At 37.0% G+C, this 22,590-nt stretch overlaps 1 protein-coding gene across 1 annotated transcript; it reads right to left on the bottom strand.

Annotated features, from left to right (window-relative positions):
• Positions 1 to 11,330: 11,330 nt before the first annotated feature.
• On the bottom strand, positions 11,331 to 19,668 carry LOC308509125 (uncharacterized protein). Its single transcript, XM_081076811.1, has 5 exons — positions 19,535 to 19,668; positions 16,769 to 16,827; positions 15,428 to 15,554; positions 15,165 to 15,225; positions 11,331 to 14,779 (listed from the first exon to the last, which is right to left on the bottom strand). The coding sequence occupies exons 2-5, from the start codon at positions 16,796 to 16,798 to the stop codon at positions 13,066 to 13,068; spliced, it is 1,932 nt and encodes a 643-aa protein (XP_080932937.1). The 5' UTR covers positions 16,799 to 16,827; positions 19,535 to 19,668; the 3' UTR covers positions 11,331 to 13,065.
• Between the last annotated feature and the right edge of the window lie 2,922 nt (positions 19,669 to 22,590).

The following is a 22,590-nucleotide window of genomic DNA, read 5'->3' on the forward strand; positions in this document are numbered from 1 at the left end:
ATCACATCGAAAATAAAAACCCTCTCCCCTTTAGCTATAGTTCCCAAACTTCTCATTTTTCTCTCTAATCCCCAGCCCTAGGCAACCACAAATTTACTTTCCGTCTACAGGTTTCTCTATCCAGGGCTTTCATACGAAAGGAATTCTATTATCTATGATCTTTGTGATTGAGTTCATTGATACAGCATAATTTTTTCAAAGACATCATGTTGTAACATGTTTCAATACTTCATTTATTTTTATGGCTGAATAATATTCTATTGGATGGATAAAACACGTGTTATCTATTCATCCATTAATGTACGTTTGGTTTGTTTTCACTTTTTGGCTACTGTAAATAATGTTGTTATTAATGTCATGTACAAGTCTTTGTTCAAACTGTGTTTTCATTTTGGGAGGCATATACCTGAGAGGAATTGAGGAATCATATGGTAATTCTAAAGTTTAATATTTGAGAAACTTCCAGATGGTTTTTCACAGTGGCTGCACCATTTTATATCACACTACCCATGAGGGTTCAAGTATCTCTGTGTGTCCTTGACAACATTAGTTATTGTCTCACTCTTTGATTCTAGCCATCCTCGTGGTTGTGAAGTAGTTATCTCAGTGGGGTTTTAATGACTTCATTTCACTTTAGCATTTCGTGGGTAATGATGTCCAGCATTTTTTACATGCTCTTGACCATTTGTCTACCTGCCTTGGAAAAAGGTGTATTTAATTGAGTTGTTTGAATTTCTGTAATTAAGTTATAAGAGGTCTTTAGATATTTTTGATACAAATATCTTATCAGATATATTTGCAAAATTATGCATTCTATGCATTGTATTTTCACTCGCTTGCCTAAAAGAATCACTTGTATAAAATAATATAGAATGTCAACTGTAATTGAAAATTTTTAACGGGGAAAAGGTGAAGGGGAGTAAGAGGATCAAATTTCCAGGTATAAAACAAGTAAGCTATGGGGATGTAATGTACAGCATAGGGAATATAGTCAATAATATTGTGATAGCGTGGTACGGTGTCAGATGGTTGCTGGGCTTATCATGGTGATCACTTATTTAGGTACATAAACTATGTTGTACACCTGAAACTAATATAATATTATATGTTAGCCACATTTTAATAAAAATCTTTCTAAAAATGTATATAAAGGGAAAAACACAAAATTTAAAAATATATGGCTATAAATAGGAAAAACAAAAACCCCAAAAACAAAATAATCAGTTTTTTGGGGGATAGAAAATATAGCATAAGGAATACAGTCAATAATATTGTAATAACTATGTATGATGTTAGATGGTTGCTAGATTTATCAGGGTGATCACTTCATAAGTTATGTAAATGTCTAATCACTATGTTGTACACTTAAAACTAATGTATCGTACGAGTATGTCAACTGTAATTGAAAATTTAAAAATTATTTAAAAAATTTACTTGTAATTGTGGTGATATGTACATGCTACAAAATTTACACTTTGTAAGTGTATCATTCAGTAAGGAGGACACTGACATTGTGAACCCAATCTCCAGGACTACTTTCAGCTTGCAAAACTGGAACTCTGAACCTTTTAGACACAACTCATTAATCTCTCCTCACCTCAGCTCCTGCCAACAACCATTCTACCTTTTATCTCTATGAATTTGACTATTCTCAGTATCTCACATAAATAAAATCATATACTGTTTGGTGTTTTATGACAAGCTGATTTCACTTTCATCCATATTGTATCATGTGTCAGAATTTGCTCTCTTTTTAAAGCTGAATGATATTCTGTTGTATGGATGTGCCAACTTTTTTTTGCTCCATTCATCTGTTGTTGAACACGGGTTACTTCCACCTTTCGACTGTTGTGAATAATGCTAATATGAACACGAGTAGACATACATCTGCTTGAGTCCTGATTAAGAACTCAGTTCTTAATTTTTTGATGAACTGCCATGTTGTTTTTCAAACTGGCAACACAGTTTTATATTCCTAGAAATGGTGCAGGAGGATTCCAAAGGGTGTGCTCACTTTCTGGATGGTATCCTTTGAAGCACCAAAGTCATTAATTTGACAAAGTCTAAACTATCAATATTTTTTCGTTATTGTGTCATATCTAACAATATTTTGCCAAATCCAAGGTCAGGAATTTTTTTCCTGTGCTTTATCTAAGTTTTTTGTAGTTTTGTCTGATGTTCAGATCTTTGAACCTTTTTGGTAAACTCTAGTATGTGGTGCGATATAACAGTACAACTTGTTTGTTTTGCATGCCATTGTCCAGTTGGCTCAGCACTGATTTATGAAAAATATTTAGGATAAAAAAAATTATTTCCCCATTCTGGGTACCTTTTTCAAGTATCAGTTGACCATAGATATTGGGGTTTATTTTTCAAATCTCAACCTATTCTACAGACCTGTATGGTCTATCCTTGTGTCAGTACCACACTATCTTGATTCAAAAGTTTGAAATCAAGACATGTTAGTCCTACTACTTTGCTTTCTTTTCTAATAATGGTTTGGTAATTCTGGTTCATTTGCAGTTCCACATAAATTTATGAAACAGCTTGCCAGTTTCTATAAAAATTATAGCTGGGATCAGGACAGACATTGCATTGAATCTCTAGATCATTTTGTAGAGTAATGGCATTTCACCCATGTTACATCTTCTGATCTACAAAACTGGAATCTTTACAATTTATACATTTATTAATTTCTTTTGACCATGTTTGGTAGTTTTCATAGTATGTGCTTGTACCCATTTTGTTAGATTTATTTAAGTATTTTATTCCTTTTAATTCTATTGTAAATGTATTTCTTTTCTTAATTTCATTATCAGATTGTTCATTGCAAGTGTACAGATACACAATTGATTTTTATATTTTGATCTTGAATCCTACCACCTTGCTGAACTCAATTACTAGTTCCAATAGGCTTTTTTATTGGGTTCTTTAGAGCTTTCTATATACAAGATACCTCATATAGAAGTAAAGATAGTTTTACATTTTACTAACTAATCTGCACACATTTTCTTTTCTTGCCTAATGGTTCTGGCTAAAATCTCCAGTAAACTGGTGAATAGAAGTGACAAGAGTAGACTTCCTTTGTTCCCTGTCTTCAGGGAAAAGCATTCAGTCTTTCATGATCAAATAGGATATTTGCTGTGGATTTTCCACAGATGCTCACAACAAGGTTTGAAAATGTTCTGTTATTCTGGGGATGCTGAGTGTTATAATTATGAAAGGGTATTGGATTTTGTCAGTTATTTTCTTTGAGTCTATTGAGATAATCTTGCCATTTTTGCTTTTTACTCAATTGGTCTCATTCATTACATTAATAGATTTTGAGATGTTAACCCAAACTTTCAACCATGGAATAAATCCCTCTTGGTGTATAAGTCTTTGTATCTTTTGCTGGATTGTGTTTGCTAGTATTTGTTGAGGGTTTTTGCATCCACATTCACAAAAGAAATAGGTATGCCTCAGCAAATGTGTGTGAACGGTTGTCTCCATTCTATTTGTTCTCCATTCTATTCCATACTAATCTTTGTAAGTTATGGAGAATTGTTTTGAAGTCACCTAGGCCTACGCTTACTTTATAGGTGGGTTTTATTTATTAATTCAACCACTTCACTTGTTATATTTCTATTCAGATTTCCCAATTATTCATTTTTTGTTACCTCTTTTTTGTTTCAGGTATACGGAACAACATAGTGATTAGATATTTATATAACTCACAAAGTGATAACCCCAATAAATCTATTACCACCTAACACTGTACATAGTTATTACAATATTATTGACAATATTACAATAGTTATTACAATCTATTACCACCTAACACTGTACATAGTTATTACAATATTATTGACTATGTTCCCTATGCTGTACTTTAATTTCTGTGACTATGTTTTTAAAATTATAGTTGACATTCAATATTATTTTATATTAGTTTCAGGTGTACACCAGAGTCATTAGACATTTATACAATTTTTGAAACGATCCCCCCAATTAGTCTAGTACCCACCTGACACGATACATAGTTTTTCAGATTTTCCATTTATGGTTGAGCTTTTTCAGTTGTTTGTGTCTTTCTATGTCTTTGTCCATTTCATCTCAGTTATCTAGTTTTGGTATATAATCATTCATTGAATTCCTTTATAATCCTTCTTATTTCTGTAATGACATTAGTAAGTTCCCCTTTCATTCTGATTCTTTGAATCTGAATCTTCCCCCCTTTGCTCTAGATCAATCAGGCTAAAGATTTTTTGATTTTGTTACTATTTCCATAGAACCACTTTTGGTTTCATTGATTTTCTTTATGATTTTTTTCTATTTCATTTATTTCTGCACTAATTTTCATTATTTCCTTTCTCCTTCTTTAGGTTTGGTATCACATTTTTTCTATTCTGTTAAGCTAGAAGCTTAAGTTATTGATTTGATATTTTTCTTTGTTAATATTAACAAAAATGACTATAAATTCCTAAATATGATTGTTATAGATGCAGAACACAAGCTTGGACCTTTTTGGCATGCTATAATTTCTCTCAACATCTCTGGTGGTATTTTTCACTTTTCATGCACCTTTTGCCTGTTATTTGTATGATCTTTACAGCTTTCATGTTGATGCTGTTTGCAGATGTGCCTTTTCTCATGCTTTTACTTTCAATCTACTTTTATCTTTGAATCTAAAGTGTGTTTCCTGTACATAGCATATATTTAGATTTTTTTAAAATTTGGGGTGACAATCTCTTCTTGTTTCGATTATATAATTCATTCACATTTAGTATTATTGATATAGTTGCAAGTACACCTGCTATTTTAGTCTTTGTTTTCTACAGTTCTCATATTGTTTTTAGTTTCTCTACTCTTCCTTTGCCTTCGTAGCTTTTTATTGCATTAATTTTTCCAAACGTAGCATTTTAATTTTTAAATGACTTCACTATATTTTTTGAAGTATTTTTGGGAGGGCTGCTCTACTGTTTAACATACACTTCTTAATTTGTAAGAATGAGCTTCGGATTTATATTAGCTTAATTCCAGTGATACATGGAAACATTACTCCTATATCACTCTATTCCCTTTTGCCATTTTTTGTGGTGTTATTGTTATACAGGTTATATCTATTAATAATATAAATGAAAAATATAGTTACACTTATTTCTTTACCATCTTTAGTCATTTCCTCAGCCCAGTACAGCTTTGCTCACAACTATGTCCTTTGTGCCGTTAATGGCAAACATATTACACATTTTAGTTTACAACCAAATGAAAAAAGATCAATCAAAAGTTTAAACATTAGAATATTTTATAAGAAAACCAAATAGTTTAATTTTAACCCCAAAGCCTTAGTGTCTCCTTGTGTTTACAACCTTAGCACAGGAAAACCCACTAGCATAGAGAAAGCTGCTGGAACCTGATGTCACAAGTTCCACATGCTCCTCTCCGGCTCACACAGAAATCCATTGATTGGTGAGGACAGGTGGATCTTAAGGCTGGTTTCAACACAAATCTGAGCTCCAGAGATCCATTTTTGTCTGGAGAAAAAAAAAGGCATAAAGATTGCTTTTGAGGATTTTACAGGGCAGGAATATATTAATAGTTGTTGGATAAAAAGATCACCCACTCATTTTTTTTTTTTTGTATTTACTGATTTAAGATGTAATAAAGGTCCACCCTGTTAGCCATGGCTGGATTTTCCTGATTTCCATCCAGCCATCTGCGCTCTAAGTAGCAGAAAACACCTTCATGCTGTGTGCATTTGACTTACTGAACTCACTTGGCTGGGTAGAGATTTTTATGGTAACTGCAGACGCTTTAAATGCAGCCTGTCATGTAGAGTTCCATAAGTGACTCGACTGAATTGTAAAGAATTTCCCCAGTTAATTCAGGACTCCAGAGATTTTAAACCCCCAGAACCCTAGAGCAGGGTTTTCCAACCTCTGCACTACTGCCATTTGGGGCTGGATGATTCTTTGTGATGGGGGCTGTCCTGTGCATCTTAGGACATTCAGCAGCATCCCTGGTCACCACCCTCTAGATGCCAGTAGTTCGCCCTCCTCCCAATTTGTGACAAGCAAGTGTCTCCAGACATGGCCAAAAGCGTGTGTTTTGAGGGGGGGGGCAATAGGGGAGCAGAATGGCCACCAAGTACCATGATGGGTGGAAATCTCGGAGGAGGGGTTGGCTGTGTCCCAAGCTGGGAGCGAACAGCAGCTTCAGTCTGACCTGAGGGAAGAGCTGAAGCCTGAGGGCAGGAGATAGGGCTCCCATGAGCAATGGAGGGAGGCCATCACTGGGGGTGAGGTCATGCCCCTCCATGGATGCAGACTGGACCCCTGGCCCCTGCCGGTTCAGTGAATCCTGCCCCTCAGGTGGGTTTTGGTCCAGAAATGCTGAGAAGACTCGCTGACCTGAAAAGATTGAAAAAAATTTAAGGGTGTCATGAACTCTCTTCCAAATCATATTTACTTTATTGTATTAACGTTCTTTTTCTAAATTAATTAATATATTTTTTGCAACAAATATTTATTAAGCACCTGTAATATTCTAGGTGTTGGAGACAATGGGTATCTTCCTCTATTCATCAGCACTTAAGTATGCTCAAACATCTGCTATCTTAAAGAAAACGAATGTGCGAAAACAACACCTATTTGATCTTCAGCTAAAGTGGAATAGTACATACACATACTCTACACACACATACCACCCACACATTCTACACAAACCTACAAAGATGAATACAAATATGGCTCCTATGAAACTCCAGATAAATCCTCGCCCCCCAGATATATTGAAATATAATTGACATTTAACATTGTGTAAGTTTAAGTTATACATTGTGATGATTTGATGTACATATATATAGAAAAATGAAAACCACAATAAGATTAGTTAACACATCTATCAACTCACAGTATGAGGGCTGTATGTGTGTGTGTGTGTGTGTGTGTGTGTGTGTGTTCTGTCAGGGTGGGGTAAATTGCACCTTCTTGGAAGGTGGCAGAGCTCCCTTTCCCTTGGGAATTCATCCCTGTGCACTCTTGCGGCCTTAGCTATCCTATGCTTTGTCCAGCCAAGTCCAGTAGAAACAATAATGCACGATAAGGGTTTTCAACTTTTTGAATAACACATTTAAAAAATAAAAACAAATTGATTAAGTGCACTTTTTAAAATTCAATTTTTGGGGGTAACATTAGTTAGTAAAATTATGTTTCAAGTGTACATCATCTACATATTGCATTGTGTTCACTACCCAAAGTCAAATCTCTTTCCATCGCCATATATTTGACCCTCTTTTCCCTCTGACAACCACTAAACTGTTGACTGTGTCTATGAGTTTTGTTTCTGTTTGTCTTGTTCCTTTGTTGCTTTCAGTTTTATGTCCCACATATGAATGAAATCACATAGTTCTTGATTTTTTTGTCTGATTTATTTTACTTAGCATGATATTTTCAAGATCCATCCAGGTTGTCACAAACGAAAGTATTTCATCTTTTCTTACGGCTGAATAATATTCCATTCTATATATGTATCACATCTTTATCCAATTATCTATTGAAGGACAATGTAGTTGTTTCTATGTCTTGGCTACTGTGAATAATGCTGAAATGATCATAGGGGTACATATATCTTTATAAAAAAAGGTTTTGAAATTTTGGGGGGCACTTATTACCCAGAAGAGGGAATGCTGGGTCGTATGTATTTCTATTCTTAATTTTTGGAGGCACCTCCATACTGTTTTCCATAGTGGTTGCACCAATTTACATTCCCACTAGCACTGTATGAGTATGAGGGTTCCTTTTCCTCCACAGCCTCTCCAACACTTGTTATTGTCTTGTTGATAATAGCCATTCTAACAGGTGTGAGGTGGTATCTCACTGTGGTTTTGATTTGAATTTCCCTAATAGCTAGTGAAGTTGAGCATCTTTTCATATATCTGTTGGCTGTTTGTACGTCTTCTTGGGAGAAGTGTCTGTTCAGGTCCTCTGCCCATTTTTTAATTGGATTTTTTGGTTGTTGTTGAGTTGTACGAGTTCTTTTCATATTTTAGATATTAGACCCTTATCAGAGGTGTTGTTTACAAATACCTTACCACATTTTCTTGGTTACCTCATTGTTTTTTTGATGGTTTAATTTCTTTGCTGTGCGTAAACTTCTTACTTTTATACGGTCCCATTCATTTATTTTTGCTTTTACTTCCCTTGCGTTTGAGGTCAAACTCATAAAATCCTCCCTAAGGCCAAGGTCCATAAGGTTAGTACCAATTCTTTCTTCTATGCAATTTATTGTTTCAGGTCATATGTTTAGGTCTTTGATTCATTTTGAGTTTATTTTTGTGTATGGAGACAAATTGCAGTCTAGTTTCATTCTTGCACTTGGCTGTCAATTTTCCCAGCACCATTTATTGAAGATGCTTTCTGTTTTCCATTGTATGTTTCTGGCTCTTTTGTTGAAAATTACTTGCCAATGTAAAGTTGGGTTTATTTCTGGACTCTCAATTCTGTCCCATTGGTCTGTGTGTCTGTTTTTCTGCCAATACCATGCTTTTATGTCACTTTGTAGTATAATTTAAAGTTAGGAAGTGTGATACCTCAAGCTTTGTTCTTTCTTCTCAGGATTGATTTGGCTATTTGGGGTCTTTTGTGATTCCATACATCTGATAATTTTTTTGCTGTTGTTCTATTTCTTTTTTAAAGAAGCCATTTGGATTTTGATGGGGACTGCATTAAATCTGTACGTTGTGTTGGGTTAACATGTTTTAACAATGTTGATTTTTCCAATCCATGAACGTGAAATATCTTTCCATTTCTTTATGTCTTCTTCAATTTCTTTTAATGTCTTGTAGTTTCCAGTGTATAGATCCTTCATGTCCTTTGTTAATTTTATTCCTAGGTATTTTATTCTTTTTGTTGCAACTGCAAAAGGAATTGTTTTTATCATTTCTTTTTCAAAATTTCATTGTTAGTATATAGGAAGACAAGAATTTTTGTACATTGATTTTACATCCTGCAACATTACTATATTTGTTTACCATTACCAGTATTTTGTGGTGTCTTTAAGGTTTTCTATATAAAGAATCATGTTGTCTGCAAAAAGATTTATTGATTTATTAGGTTTAAGGGATGCTAATTAGTAACCTGAAAACATATAAAAGTATAAAACTGGTCAAAGAAACTAAGAGTTGACTTTTTAAAGACATAAACCAAATTAACAAATGTTTAACTAGACTAAGAAAACAAAGAAAATACTCAAATTACTAAAAACAGAAATAAAAGAGGAGCAATTATAATCAATACCACAGAAATACAAAACATCATAATAGACTATTATGAACAATTATATACCAACAAATTTGATAACCCAGAAGAACCAGATAAATTCTGATAAATATACAACCTACCAAGACTGACTCATGAAAACAGAAAATCTGTACAGCCCCACAGTATGTGTGGGCCATGTGCTTTGTAGGCTCCTTTTGTTCAATATGTGCATGTTCTGAATGAATGTCAAATAAATGTCCTCAGAGAATGTCATTAGTGTAACATCATACCTGTTCTCCTGGAGCAAGGTGGCTGCGATTCATACCCTGCCTGCAGAGACTGTGTGCGGTGGTAATGGTGCTGAGGTTCCCTGAGGGGGAACCAGATAAAGGTATCATGTCCCTTCAGAGGTGAAGGTCAACTGCAGCTGAGAGGCTGTTGACATAAGCACTGAGCAGACTAGACTTAACCAAATCTGTGGGAGCAAAATATTTACCAATAGCTGAGTGGATGGAGGCAGTAATTTCCATAATGCTGGGGACTGGAAATAGGGGCTTATTTGGTGCGACCACCACAGGAAGGTGGGATAGATCAGAGTGTCGTATTGGCCTCGGGGAGTCAGATACTGCAGCTCCCAGAAGACATAGATGGCGTCCCCAGTGGCCTGGATCACGTCCACCTAAGACGGAACGTTGTGGGCAAAGGCCTCCGTGGGGTCCACGCCACCCTCCTGGGTAGGAGGCACACAGAAGTGCACCTCCATGAGATACCTCTGCATCATCATCCTGGAGGAACTCCAATGTCACCTCATTTTTGCCTGTAGTGCACTGAGACACGTTGTTGGGGACCAGCTGGTCCCCAATGTCAAAGGAAAGCAGCTGCCCACCAAATGTCCCCATTTCCCAGTTCCAGCCCTTCACACATAGGTCCTTCTCCATTTATTCAAGGCAATAGTGAGTTTTGAAGAAATCAGAGAGTTTCTCAAACTCCGATTCTCGGAAGCCCTCATAGCCCTGCAGACATGGCGGTTCTTTGTAAGCAGTTTAAGGCCAGGGCCCAGAGCCACGCGGTGCCTGGTGCCTTCCGTCAACTCCCTGTCTGGACGATGTCCACTTTGCCCATCTTGCTGTTCTTAAATATGATTCCCTGATGGCTCAATCTCAGCCAACACTCATTCATGGAGCCTTTCACCTCCTGATAGATGTCGCTGAACTCCAGTGTTTCTGCCATGCAGACCTGTCCCTTTTGACCTCAACTAGGAGCTGGGCCCCAATTCTTGGATGGTGTGCAGATACTCAGCAGGTTGGGAATCTCCTCAAGCAGCAGCCTCATGAGGACTGTAGGCATGCTGGGAGATGGGCAGGAGGGAGGATAGGGACACGGGATGGAGGGGACACTGGGGAAGTTTTCCCGCATGCGTGCCCCGAAGTCCCACACTCAACTTACATTTTTAAGCCAAAGCCACTAAAAATGTTATTTCTCTCACAGGGAATAAAATTACACAGTGCTCAGGGAAACCAGAGCCAAAGGGCTGAATATAGGATATTCTGCTTTCATTGATTAACAATAAGAGACAAAGATATAGATGTGGTTGATCTTCATTTATACAATTTTTACAAATTTTATGTATAGAGTTTGGTCATGAGTTTGGACATCGTTTTATGGAATTTGAGACTTCATATTGATTTTGGCCATAGATATTTTTACCTGCTAGAATACAATGTTTATATCTACCAATAACATAATAAGTCCACCTCCTCATAGGATTCAATATACAAAAATGTCCTGGTGCCTTGCATAGCCATCAAATCATCTAACACAAGCCAAATCCTATCACAGTCCTCATCACCCTTCTTTGTTACAACCAACAGTCATGTGTACTTTGTTGTCATTCTTCTTATTAGAATTCATTACACCCCTCTCTGACCACAGGCATGATTCTGCAGGTCACTGGAAAGAGGGCAGTGAAGAAAACCATGACTTAAGTTTTTGGGATTAAGAGTGAATGAATATTAGTATCATGACAAAAACTGTAACTGTAAAACAACAACATAAGTCTTAGAAAAATTGCCTGAACTTGAATGCACATATTAAAATTGACTTAAAATATATAATGATTAAAGGAAAAGAATCACAAAGTTTATTTGAAAATCTGTAATTATAATGAGGTATTTTAACATATCCTCTTAAGAAATGAAAAACATAATATTCGTTACCACATGGCTTAAGAAACAATATTTCTATGAAAAACATGCAGAAGTGTTCATTTCACACAAAAAATGCACATACTTTTAATCACATACAATCAAACATAATTGAAAACATATTGAGGGATTACATTTAGCTACAAGTAACAGGAAACACCCACAGGCTTCCTGACAGGAGGAAGGGGCTTATTCTGATATGGAAGCACCGGGTCACAGCAGCCACTGCACATGCAGCAGAGAAACCAATACCCATGTTCTTTTTTTTGGCAGCACCATGTCATGGTGAATCAGGAAAATAGTCACTAGCACTTGACAGCTAAAGGTGTTTCCTATACAAATTAGACCTTATACAGATACAATCTAGAGACGAGGGAAGTCAGACATAAGTAGGAAAGTCTAAATCAGTTTCCTGTGGACACAAGAGGGCTGACAGAAAACTCCAAACTGTGGTGGATCTTTACTGCAGATCTTGTGAAGACATCAGTGGAAAGCTGCACCTCTCAGATAATGGATATCAGACAGTTCTTGGAGCTTGTGAGGATAGTCTTGATTGGAAAATCAACAGATTGAAAAAATGGACTGGAAGATGGTACCCTTGAAGCTCCTATCTATCTGTCTATCCAAATGGTGGCTCCAAAATCTGACTAATGCTTTCTTTGTTTTTGCCTTCCAAATATAATGCAAGTGAGGCTATTAATGAATTCCAACATGGAACCAAAAATGGGATGGATCCTGGAAAATCAAGTTCCTAACATTACCCACAGTGGGGATATTTCCAACTGTACAATTTTCTTGCCCTATTACAGGTCCCTCTTCTTAAATCAAAGTCAATTCACCAAATATAGGTCAGAAGAAAGGAACAAAAGCAAAGGCACAAATATAAAAATAATATTCACACGAAACTATATTCTTTCATAAAATTGCCATATATAAAATTTATTCACACTATTATCAGTATCAAACATGGAAAAAGACTATCCCCATCACCCCCAAAAAAGAGATTCATCAGAGGAAAAGGTAGAATATATATACTAATCTAGGGTTATAAAAGATTGCCACAGTGACGCTAGGAAAATCCAACTACAAATCTGTTCTTTTTAAATGGTCTCTTAACACAGAACAAATAAAACATTATAAAATATTTTAACCTAACTGCATATAAGAAACACCCTTCAAAACGGGAAGAAATATTATTAAACACTTTAAGGAAAAAGCAATATTAATTGTTGAAAGACAAGTCTCAGAATTATCGCACCTGGACATTCATTTCTGAAAATAATTAGTAGAAATCCAAGGTCCAATAATGAACTTTAAGAAAAAAGTTTAACAAACACAATGTATTTACAACTTTAATAAGAACTGTTGCATATTGAAAAGTTTTCTGGTCCATTATACATAAATTAATTTCCATCAAACTTTCTCATGTAACATTTTTCTTTCTTTCCCATGGAAAGTTTCACATGTAAGGATGTGGGCCAATGCAAGTCTTTTCCATGCTGTTTACATTCAAGAGGTTTTATTCAGTGAGTACTTTCATGCCTTCAAAAAGCACTGGGATAAAATGAAGCCTTTTCCACATTCTGCACATTTACATGGTTTATCTCCAGTGTGCACTGTCAGGTATTTTTGAAAGTTTGTGTGATAAATGAAGGCTTTTCTACATTCCTTACATTCATAGGTTTCTCACCAGTATGAGTTCTTTCATGTATTTGAAGAAATCTGAGATACCTAAATGCTTTACTACATATTTTACATACATAGGGTTTCTCTCCAGTGTGAGTTCTTTCATGTGTTTGAAGATAACTCAGACATCTAAATGCTTTATAACATATTTTACATTCATAGGGTTTCTCTGTAATGTGAGTTCTTTCATGTGTTCGAAGATAACTGGGATATCTGAATGCTTTATTACATATTTTACATTCATAGGGTTTCTCTCCTGTGTGATTTCTTTCATGTATTTGAAGATAACTAAAACACCCAAATGCTTTACTACATATCTTACATTCATAGGGTTTCTCTGCACTGTGAGTTCTTTCATGTCTTCGAAGATAACTCAAACATCTAAATGCTTTAATACATATTTTACATTCATAGGGTTTTTCTCCAGTGTGAGTTCTTTCGTGTGTTTGAAGATAACTCGGACATCTAAACGTTTTACTACATATTTTACATCCATAGGGTTTCTCTCCTGTATGATTTCTTTCATGTATTTGAAGATAACTGGGACACCTAAATGCTTTATGACATATTTTACATTTATAGGGTTTCTCTGCAGTGTGAATTCTTTCATGTCTTCGACGATCACTGAGACACCTAAATGCTTTACTACATATTTGGCATTCATAGGGTTTCTCTCCAGTGTGACTTCTTTCATGTGTTTGAAGACTTTGATAACATCTGAAGGCTTTTCCACATTCCTTACATCCATAAGGTTTCTCTCCAGTATGAGTTCTTTTATGTTTTCGAAGATAATTGAGACAACTAAATGCTTTACTACATAGTTTACATTCATAGGGTTTCTCTGCAGTGTGAGTTCTTTCATGAATTTGAAGATAACTGGGATACCTGAATGCTTTATGACATATTTTACATATATAGGGTTTTTCTACAATGTGAGTTCTTTCATGTTTTTGAAGATAACTGAGACAACGAAATGCTTTACTACATTTTTTACATTCATAGGGTTTCTCTCCAGTGTGATTTTTCTCATGTGTTTGAAAACTTTGATAGTATCTGAAGGCTTTTCTACATTTCTTAAGTTCATAGAGCTTCTCTCCATTATGAGTTATTTCATGCATTCGAAGAGAATTAGGAATACTGAAGGCTTTACCACAGTGTTTACACTCATGGGGTTTCTCTCCAGGGTGCCTTTTTTCATGTAATCGAAGTGAACTTCTACAACTGAAGACTTTTCCACACTCCTTACATTTGTAAGGAGAATCTGTAGTGTATGTTACCATGTGTTTTTGAAGGGTTTTGAGGCACATGAAGACTTTCCCACATTCCTTACACTTATATGTTTTCTCTCCATTGTGAGTTCTTTCATGTTGTTCAAAATAGTAGAGATAACTAAAGGTGCTCCCACATATGTTACATTTATATGGCTTCTCTCCATGGTTTAGATACTCAGAGGACTTGTATCCATTGTGACATTTGATGAATCTACCAAGGGATGAATGATACACAAAGGCTTTTCCACATGAATTGCGTTCACAAGGTTTTACTCCAGTAGTTTTCTTCTTCAGATTGAAATTTGAAATAAAGTTGAAGTTTTCTTCACATTGACTATTCTCTGTGCTTTCACAGAGTCTCTCCACCATATGATTTCTTTAAAAAATGAGCAGCACATTATTAATGATTTCTTCACTAATAATTTTATATTATTTTTTTAATGATTTTTAGGAAAAGTGCAGGTATTTTGTCTTATCTAAATTATTGTCTGAAATTAAATATACTGAATGCTCTCTAAGAAGACTTCACCCTTGCTTCTATCAAACTGTGATATTCATATATAGGGTTTATTAATACTGTTTACAACAAGTGAATGATTTTGCAAAAACTGAGCATGTACGTTACATTTAAGAAAGTATTTTTTTAATTTTCTAAGAAAGACGTTTTAACCAGGGTTTATTAATTTTGTTTGCTTCTTTTCAAAATTTTGAAACAAACTAGAATTCTCACACAATATATTGCTTTCTATTGTGCGACTCACCTTAGTTTTCTCCCCTGGTTTTTGTACTGATCTTCAATGTCAGGATCTTCCCAGTTATTTCCTAAAATGCAGAACCAGAAAAATGATTCCAAAGCATTAGAATTATAGAAAAATTACTAGCTTCTGGATCCATGATTAGTTGTGACCATACCTAGTTTATTTACCTGCATCCTCCCTTTCCACATCACACATCTTGAACAATGTCGATGAGCAAGAAACACTAGTTCTCTAATTGAAAACTGAAGGAATGTTGTCATCCTTACCTACTGAGGCCAGGTTCCTGAAGGTTTCCCTCATCACATCTTTGTAGAGTTTCTTCTGTGAAGGAACCAGTAAGGCCCACTCCTCCAGGGTGAAGGCTACAGCCACATCCTCAAAGGCCACAGAGTCCTAAAACATCCCAATATATGTAGAGTAGGATGTGAGAGACTGACAGCACTGGGCATCTAGACTCCACTTATAGGATGGTCAGGTATGATTCTCTCATCTCCAAACATCTCATCTATGACTTGATCATCAAAAACTTACTCTCTGTCCACACTTACTTTCTCATAAATCTAATACCATCATTAACACATGGAAATTACAAATGTTTACTGTTATCATTTTATGTCTTATTTATCTCTAGTGTTAGGATCTTGAACTTGTAGAGAAATAACAAAAATGCTATAGGGATGAAACATATATTATCATTTTAAGACCATCAATTCCCTGTGAAAAACAATTCTTTTGTCTTCTCCCTTATTACCCACCATTTATAGCACTCCAGGAGGCAGAGGGTAAAATCTGCATAAAGTTTCAATGAATAAAATATAGTAAAAACATGGAAGCTTTTCCCATCACCAAACATATAAGAGTCTAGGAGGCCTGCGGAAATCAAACTTCCAACAGAGCCAGCTGACCATGTCGTCCTCAAGTCCTCCAGGCCTCTATCAGTCAGCGATCAGGTACAGCTGGCTGAATGATAACATGCTTGTGGAGAAACGTTGCTTGTAACTTGTATAATATTGATCACAGACTGAGTTCTTCCTTTCTCTCTCTGTCTAACTTAAAGAAGATAGAAAGTTATTTGGAACTTAGACCTGAGATACGAGGAAGAAGACAAGTGAGACCACAAGATCTCCGCACTCACTCATGTGCTCAGGGCTGCTTCCAGTCAAATGTTAGAGCACATAGTGAGAGAATATGCCAGAAGAGCCCTTTCTGGTAAAATCATAACAGGATACTCTGGGCCTCAATGCTCTTGAGGAACAACAGGTTAAGAGCTGCAGCTTGCAAGGGAGTTCATTGAAGTCCACATGGGTTAATGCTGAGTTTCCCCCGAGTATAGAATACGTAAGGTTTTCAACAGTACTTTCCTCCAAAAGAACACAAAATTTCCATTCTCAAATTTCAGGAGGAAGTGTTTATCAACAAGTCATTCTAGAGGACCTTGCCAACTGCTGGTGTGGCACTTAGAAAACTTAGGAGCTGTCATTCTCATTTTCACAAATAATAATAATAGTAATATTAAAACACACAAAAAAAAACACACAAACACACACAAAACACAGCCCCACCCCCCAAAGTCCAACAAAACAAACAAAAATAAAACTGAAAAAAACCTTGAAATGAACAACTCTTCTTAGATCCATCAGCCTTGATGTCACAGGGAAAACCAGCACTTCCAAAATAGAAAAAGGAAAAATAAGTCAGTATTTTGAAATATACCCGAAATATTCTTCATAAGGCCTATTCTTCATAAGGCCTGCACTCAAAAAAAAATCAATTTTATCAGAGTCCAATGCAAAGATGATGAAGAACAAGAGACAGAACACTCCATGAACCCTAGGGCAACCCTCTTTAATACGAGGTTTGAAATACACATAATGGAAATACTTGGGGCAAAAAGGACAGAAAGAAACAGGAGCGATAAGTGAAGGAATGATCATGAAAATGTCCTAATATTAGTAATAGATGGCACACTGTAGATCCAAAAAGCTCAAAAACACAATATATGAACAATACCAAAATTGTATATCCAAGTATATCATATTCAAATTAGACAAAAATCAAAGACAAAGAAAATTTATTGAAAGAGGCCAGAGGGGAAAACAGATGTTCGGTATAGAGAAACAAAGATTTGAGTTAAATCAAACTTCGCTTCAGAAAAAAACATGCAAGCAAGAACACAGTGGAGTGAAATATTGAATGTTTTGAAATTAAAGCAACACTCTCATAGAATTCAGTGCCAGACAAAATTATCCTTTAAAAATAAAGGCAAAATAAGGACTTTCTGAGGCAAAAAATAGAGGAAATTTGTCACTAGAACACCAACTTTGAAATGTTCAAAAATTCATTAGAAAGAATATAAATGATAAAAGTAGAGAATCAGAAAAGGAATAAAGGTAAAACATCTTTTGTATTTCTTATAAAACACATGATACTTTGTTTAAAATAATATTAGCAATGATATAATAGTAATATTAGCAAGACCCACTGGGCCTTCAAGTACTTCCCATTTTGTAAAAAAATAATAAATGGAGCCACATTAAAATGGAACCAGAGCTGCCATCTCAGAAAAACTGCCTGGTACGGAGTTATGACTCAAACCTTGGAAAATGAAAACAGGGCAAAAAAACATTTGGACCAGGCCTAAAGCAACACTGTTCCAAAGAACTGTTTGCAAGGACAACAATAAAGCAGTTATCTCTACAGGACTGATGACAAAGTGAAAATTAAAAACATTGTTTAGAATTAGCATCACTATGCTATGTCACCTGCATCAATAAAAATGCTTTCCTTCTACTGATATAATTGCTCCTGTTTTCTCATAAATACCTCTTGCTTTTATCTCCTACTTGAAACAGTATTTGGGCTTCTTCCTGAATCAAACCCTCCCAAATAGCTATTCTTAGTGATGGCCAATAGATGCTTTTGCCTCTCACTTTGAAAGGCTTCTGTTGTTGTTTTGTTTCCTAGGTTAGCACTCTATAGGCTCAAAGGAGCCCTGGCTTGAATCACTGACCACAGGCCTCTGCTCCCCAGTAGAGTTGCTTTGGAACATTGTTGATACTTTAAATGATAGAAACCCAGTGTTGGAAGAATCCACCCAAATCACTTAAATCCAGTATTTATGTGGAAAGGAAGAATATTGCAAAGATCTTTTACTAGCTCAATTAGAAAACCCTAAATATCTACTTTAAAAAAAGATATCAGTTAATTATATTTTCAGGGAAAGAAAGTAATTTGTAAATAATTAATCTTCTTGAACAATTTTGCTGTGCAAGGCTAAACCCAGGAATTGTATTTTAAAACACCCCAAATAAAACAAACCTCAGAAACATGCTCAGGAAGAAAGACTGAAAGAAGAATTCTATAAAAATGCAATGTAGTACTGCAATACTTTATTTTTTTCTAAATTCACCTCTTTTGTGGCTGTTTAGAAGTGTTTTATATTGTCTTTCAAGCTCTACTGATTAAAAACATTTTAACCCTATTGAAAAAATGAGATTTAAATAAGTCAATAAATGTTTTCAAGTGACAAACCCAGGGGGGCAGTGCTGACAGAAGACAACACCCAGGAAAGTTTCCAAAGAGGAGCCTCCACCCAAAGGACTTCCCATAGGACGTCTGTGCCCAGGGAACGTCTTGGGAGAGAGGAACCTGGATTTCATACAACGTCTTCCAGGTGGTTATCGTCGTCTTTCTTCTCACTCAAAATATCCATAGACAAATATAAATCTTTTAAAAAGAGCATTGCAAAACGCTGTGGGAAAAAGATAAACAATTGAAATACGTATTGGAACTCCGAAATAAACCACGAGAACAAACATTTGATAACGATGCTACGAATGGGGAGGGGACGTCGGCTTAGGGAATGCCTGTAGGAAACGGGAAATTTAGGGCCTCGCTGCCGCCCCCGGTGGAGACAGGTGGGCGTGGGGCAGGAGGGGGTCGTGGATTAGAGACCCTGCTTCTCAAATACTTGGAAAGCTCAGCAGAAACCCGGTCCCATCTGGGGAGAAAGAAGAGACTGGGGACCCCACGGACCACAGCTCCTCCCACGCATGAAGCCCCGCGCCCCAGTCACGGCTGTTCCCCAACAACACTCCCCGTGGTCACCGCACCATCCGGGGACACGCGGGGGTTCGGGCACAGCTGCCCAGGGAGGCGCCGCGCGCAGTGACGGGACAGGACGCCCGGGGTCCGCCTGCCGGCCCAGCCCCCACGCTGCGAGCCGGAGGGGACTCCCGTCCCAGCGGCGCCCACGGCGGAGGCGCAATCGGGTGGCGGACTCCGACTTGACAGCGGGGAGGCCCGGGTTCCGCCGCGGCCGGTTCCAACCAGCCTCTCGTCCCTGTGTCCTCACCCTCGAGCAGAACACTCACCATTTCTAGGTTTCCTGGGTCTCCCTGAGTCCCTGCTACGATTCCCACGACCAGTGTAGATCCCAGCGCGACAGATCACAGTTGTGACAGAATCAGCAGGGCCCGTTAAGGGCCCGCGACACGGGATCCTGCGAGGGGCCGGAGGGAGTTGAAAGGACCACGCCTGTGCGGGGCATAGCCCCACCCACCTGGCCCAGCGGCGCTCTTGATTGGACAGTTCCTAAGGCCTCGCCCCCTCGTACCTGAGTGACAGCTGGTGGGAGAACTCTGGCTCTGCTGAAACCGCTTCCGCCTGTGAATGGTACCCGACCTAGCCTGGTATATTTGCATAAACAGAATTTTTCTAGTCCTGCGACTGCCTGTGTTGTTTCCCCCCAGCTCTTTGTGACAGCCAGGGCACAGGTGTGCACTGGGAATTCCTGATTTAGTTTCCAGATGGAGCAAGTAAGTAGAGACAAGCAGGTAGCCCAGGCCAGGCCACATTGGAATAGGAGGGTCTTATGGTCTCTAGGGACAAGGGTTGGGCTGTAAGCCTCAGTCAACTCATAGTACTGTGACCCTTGTTTACAAACACAGACATTGTCATGTGACCGCACGATCTTTAATAGATTCTGGCTCCATTTTAGTCTTTGATCCTTGCAAGCACTGAGCCTTCCACCCATCCCTTCCCCACCCCAACTCATTTGGTCCTAAGAGAAAGAATTCCAGAGCACTTGGCTGTGGTGTGAAGTTGGAACCCTGGCAGCCCTAGCCTGGGCTCAGAGATTCTTCTGTCTAATTATAGGGTGTGAGATGTATTCATTACATTCTCAGGTGTACATTTTACACTGGAAGGAAGTTTAATTAGTTCACTTTTTGCATCAGTCTCTAGGGAACTTTGAAATACAAATGACTGAAATATCCTTAAGACAATTGATTCCTACTTTTAGTAATGTAAGAAAAACAATAAATGGTTATATAAATGTGGGATGTACCTGGAAACTTCCCCCCAGCTTTACTGAGGTATAATTGACTAATAAAATCATCTACATTTAAAGATTATAATATGATGATTTGATATATGTATACTGTACAATATACTTGAAATTTCCTAAGACAGGGAATTAAGTGATCTCACCACACACGCAAAACAACTATGTGAGGTGATGGAGGGGTTAATTTACGTAAACTAATATGCCTGGGAGATTGGATTGTGGAACTTTCGCATTGCAAAACTCTTAATGCATTTATTTATTTATTTATTTATTTATTTATTTATTTATGTGAACAACTTTTATTGAGATATAATCCACATACTATGCACTGCACCTCACTGCAGTGTACAATTCAAAGTTTTTCAGTATATTCATATATATTTATGTGCATTAATCACCACTATCTATTTTTGAATATTATCACGTCAAAAAAATTTTTTAAAAACCCCTCTACTCTTTTGCTGTAACCCCCAATCTTCCCATCTTCCTCCTCCAATTCCCAGGCCTCGGCAACCTCTTATTTACTTTCTATCTCTAGAGATTTCCCTATTTGGGGCTTTCATAGGACAGAAATGCTATTATCTATGGTCTTTGAGATTGACTTCACTGACACAGAATAATTTTTTTCAAAGTCATCCATGCTATAGCTGGACCAATACTTCATTTACTTTTATGGCCAAATAATACTCCATTGGATGGATAAAGTACAAGTTATTTATTCATCCGTTAGTGTACTTTTGGTTAATTTTCACTTTTTGACTACTATAAATAACATTGCTATAAACTTCGTGTACAAGTTTTTGTTCAAAGATGTGTTTTAATTTTTCTTGGGCATATTCCTGTGAGAGGAATTGAGGAATCATATGGTACTTCTAAGTTTAATTTTTGAGAAAATTCTAGATGTGTTCCATAGTGGCTGCACCATTTTATATCACACCACCCGTGTATGAGAGTTCAAATACCTTCACATGTCCTTGACAACATTCGATACTGTCTCATTTTTTGATTCTAGCCATCCTCGTGGTTGTGAAGTAGCATCTCATTGGTGTTTTGATTAATGACTTCATTTCACTTTAGTGTTCATTTTAGCATTTTGTGGGTAATAATATCCAGAATTTCTTCATGTGCTCTTGACCATTTGTGTATCTTCCTTGTAAAAGGTGTATTTAATACTTTGTCATTTTTAAATTGAGTTGTTTGATTTTCTATAATTAAGTTATAAGAGGTCTTCAGATATTTTCCATACAAGTTCATTATCAGATATATAATATGAGGTGTGATCAAACAATTCGGTGAATGTTTAAATTTTAAAAAAATTATTACAGTAAAAGACACATTGCCATTTAATCCCCCTCAAAATACTCACCCTCACTTCAAACACACTTATCCCATCGTTCTTGCCACTTTCTGAAGCAGTTCTGGAAGTCTTATTTTGTGAGTGTCTTTAATTGCTCTGTCATGGCCTCGATGTCCTAAATCAATTCAAAACATTTACCTTTCAGGGTCATTTTGACTTTGGGGAAGAGCCAGAAGTCTCACAGTGAATAAGGTGGATGAGGACACAGTGTAATGTTTTTATTTGACAGAAATTGCTGTACCAGAAGTGATGTATGACATGGAGTCTTTCCATTGCCATCATAAAATACAGTGAATGCTGCTGCCGAGTGCCATCCAATGGAAAGGCAGGGATCTTCAATATGGGAAGTGGTGCGTGGAACTTTAGGAACAGTGTGTGACAAGTTTCAACTTGTTCGGTGCAGTCAGTCAGGTGTGAGCTACAGTTGAGAGAAGGTGTATTTTAAAATGTGTTGTAAATCATCCTCCATCATGACAATGCTCTGTGTCACACATCACTTCTGGTACATCGATCTATGTCCAATATACATATTACAGTGTGTCCTCATCTACTTTATTCACTGGATCTGGTACCGTGAGACTTCAGTCTCTTCCCCAAAGTCAAAAAGTTTCAGGACATCGAGGCAGTTATGACAGCACAACTAAAGATACTCATGATAGAGGACTTCCAGAACTGCTTCAGAGAGTGGCAAGAACAATGAGATAAGCGTGTTCAAAGCCAGGGGA

Source organism: Rhinolophus hipposideros (genome assembly GCF_964194185.1).
Source record: "Rhinolophus hipposideros genome assembly, chromosome: 16".
NCBI classification, from domain to species: domain Eukaryota; kingdom Metazoa; phylum Chordata; class Mammalia; order Chiroptera; family Rhinolophidae; genus Rhinolophus; species Rhinolophus hipposideros.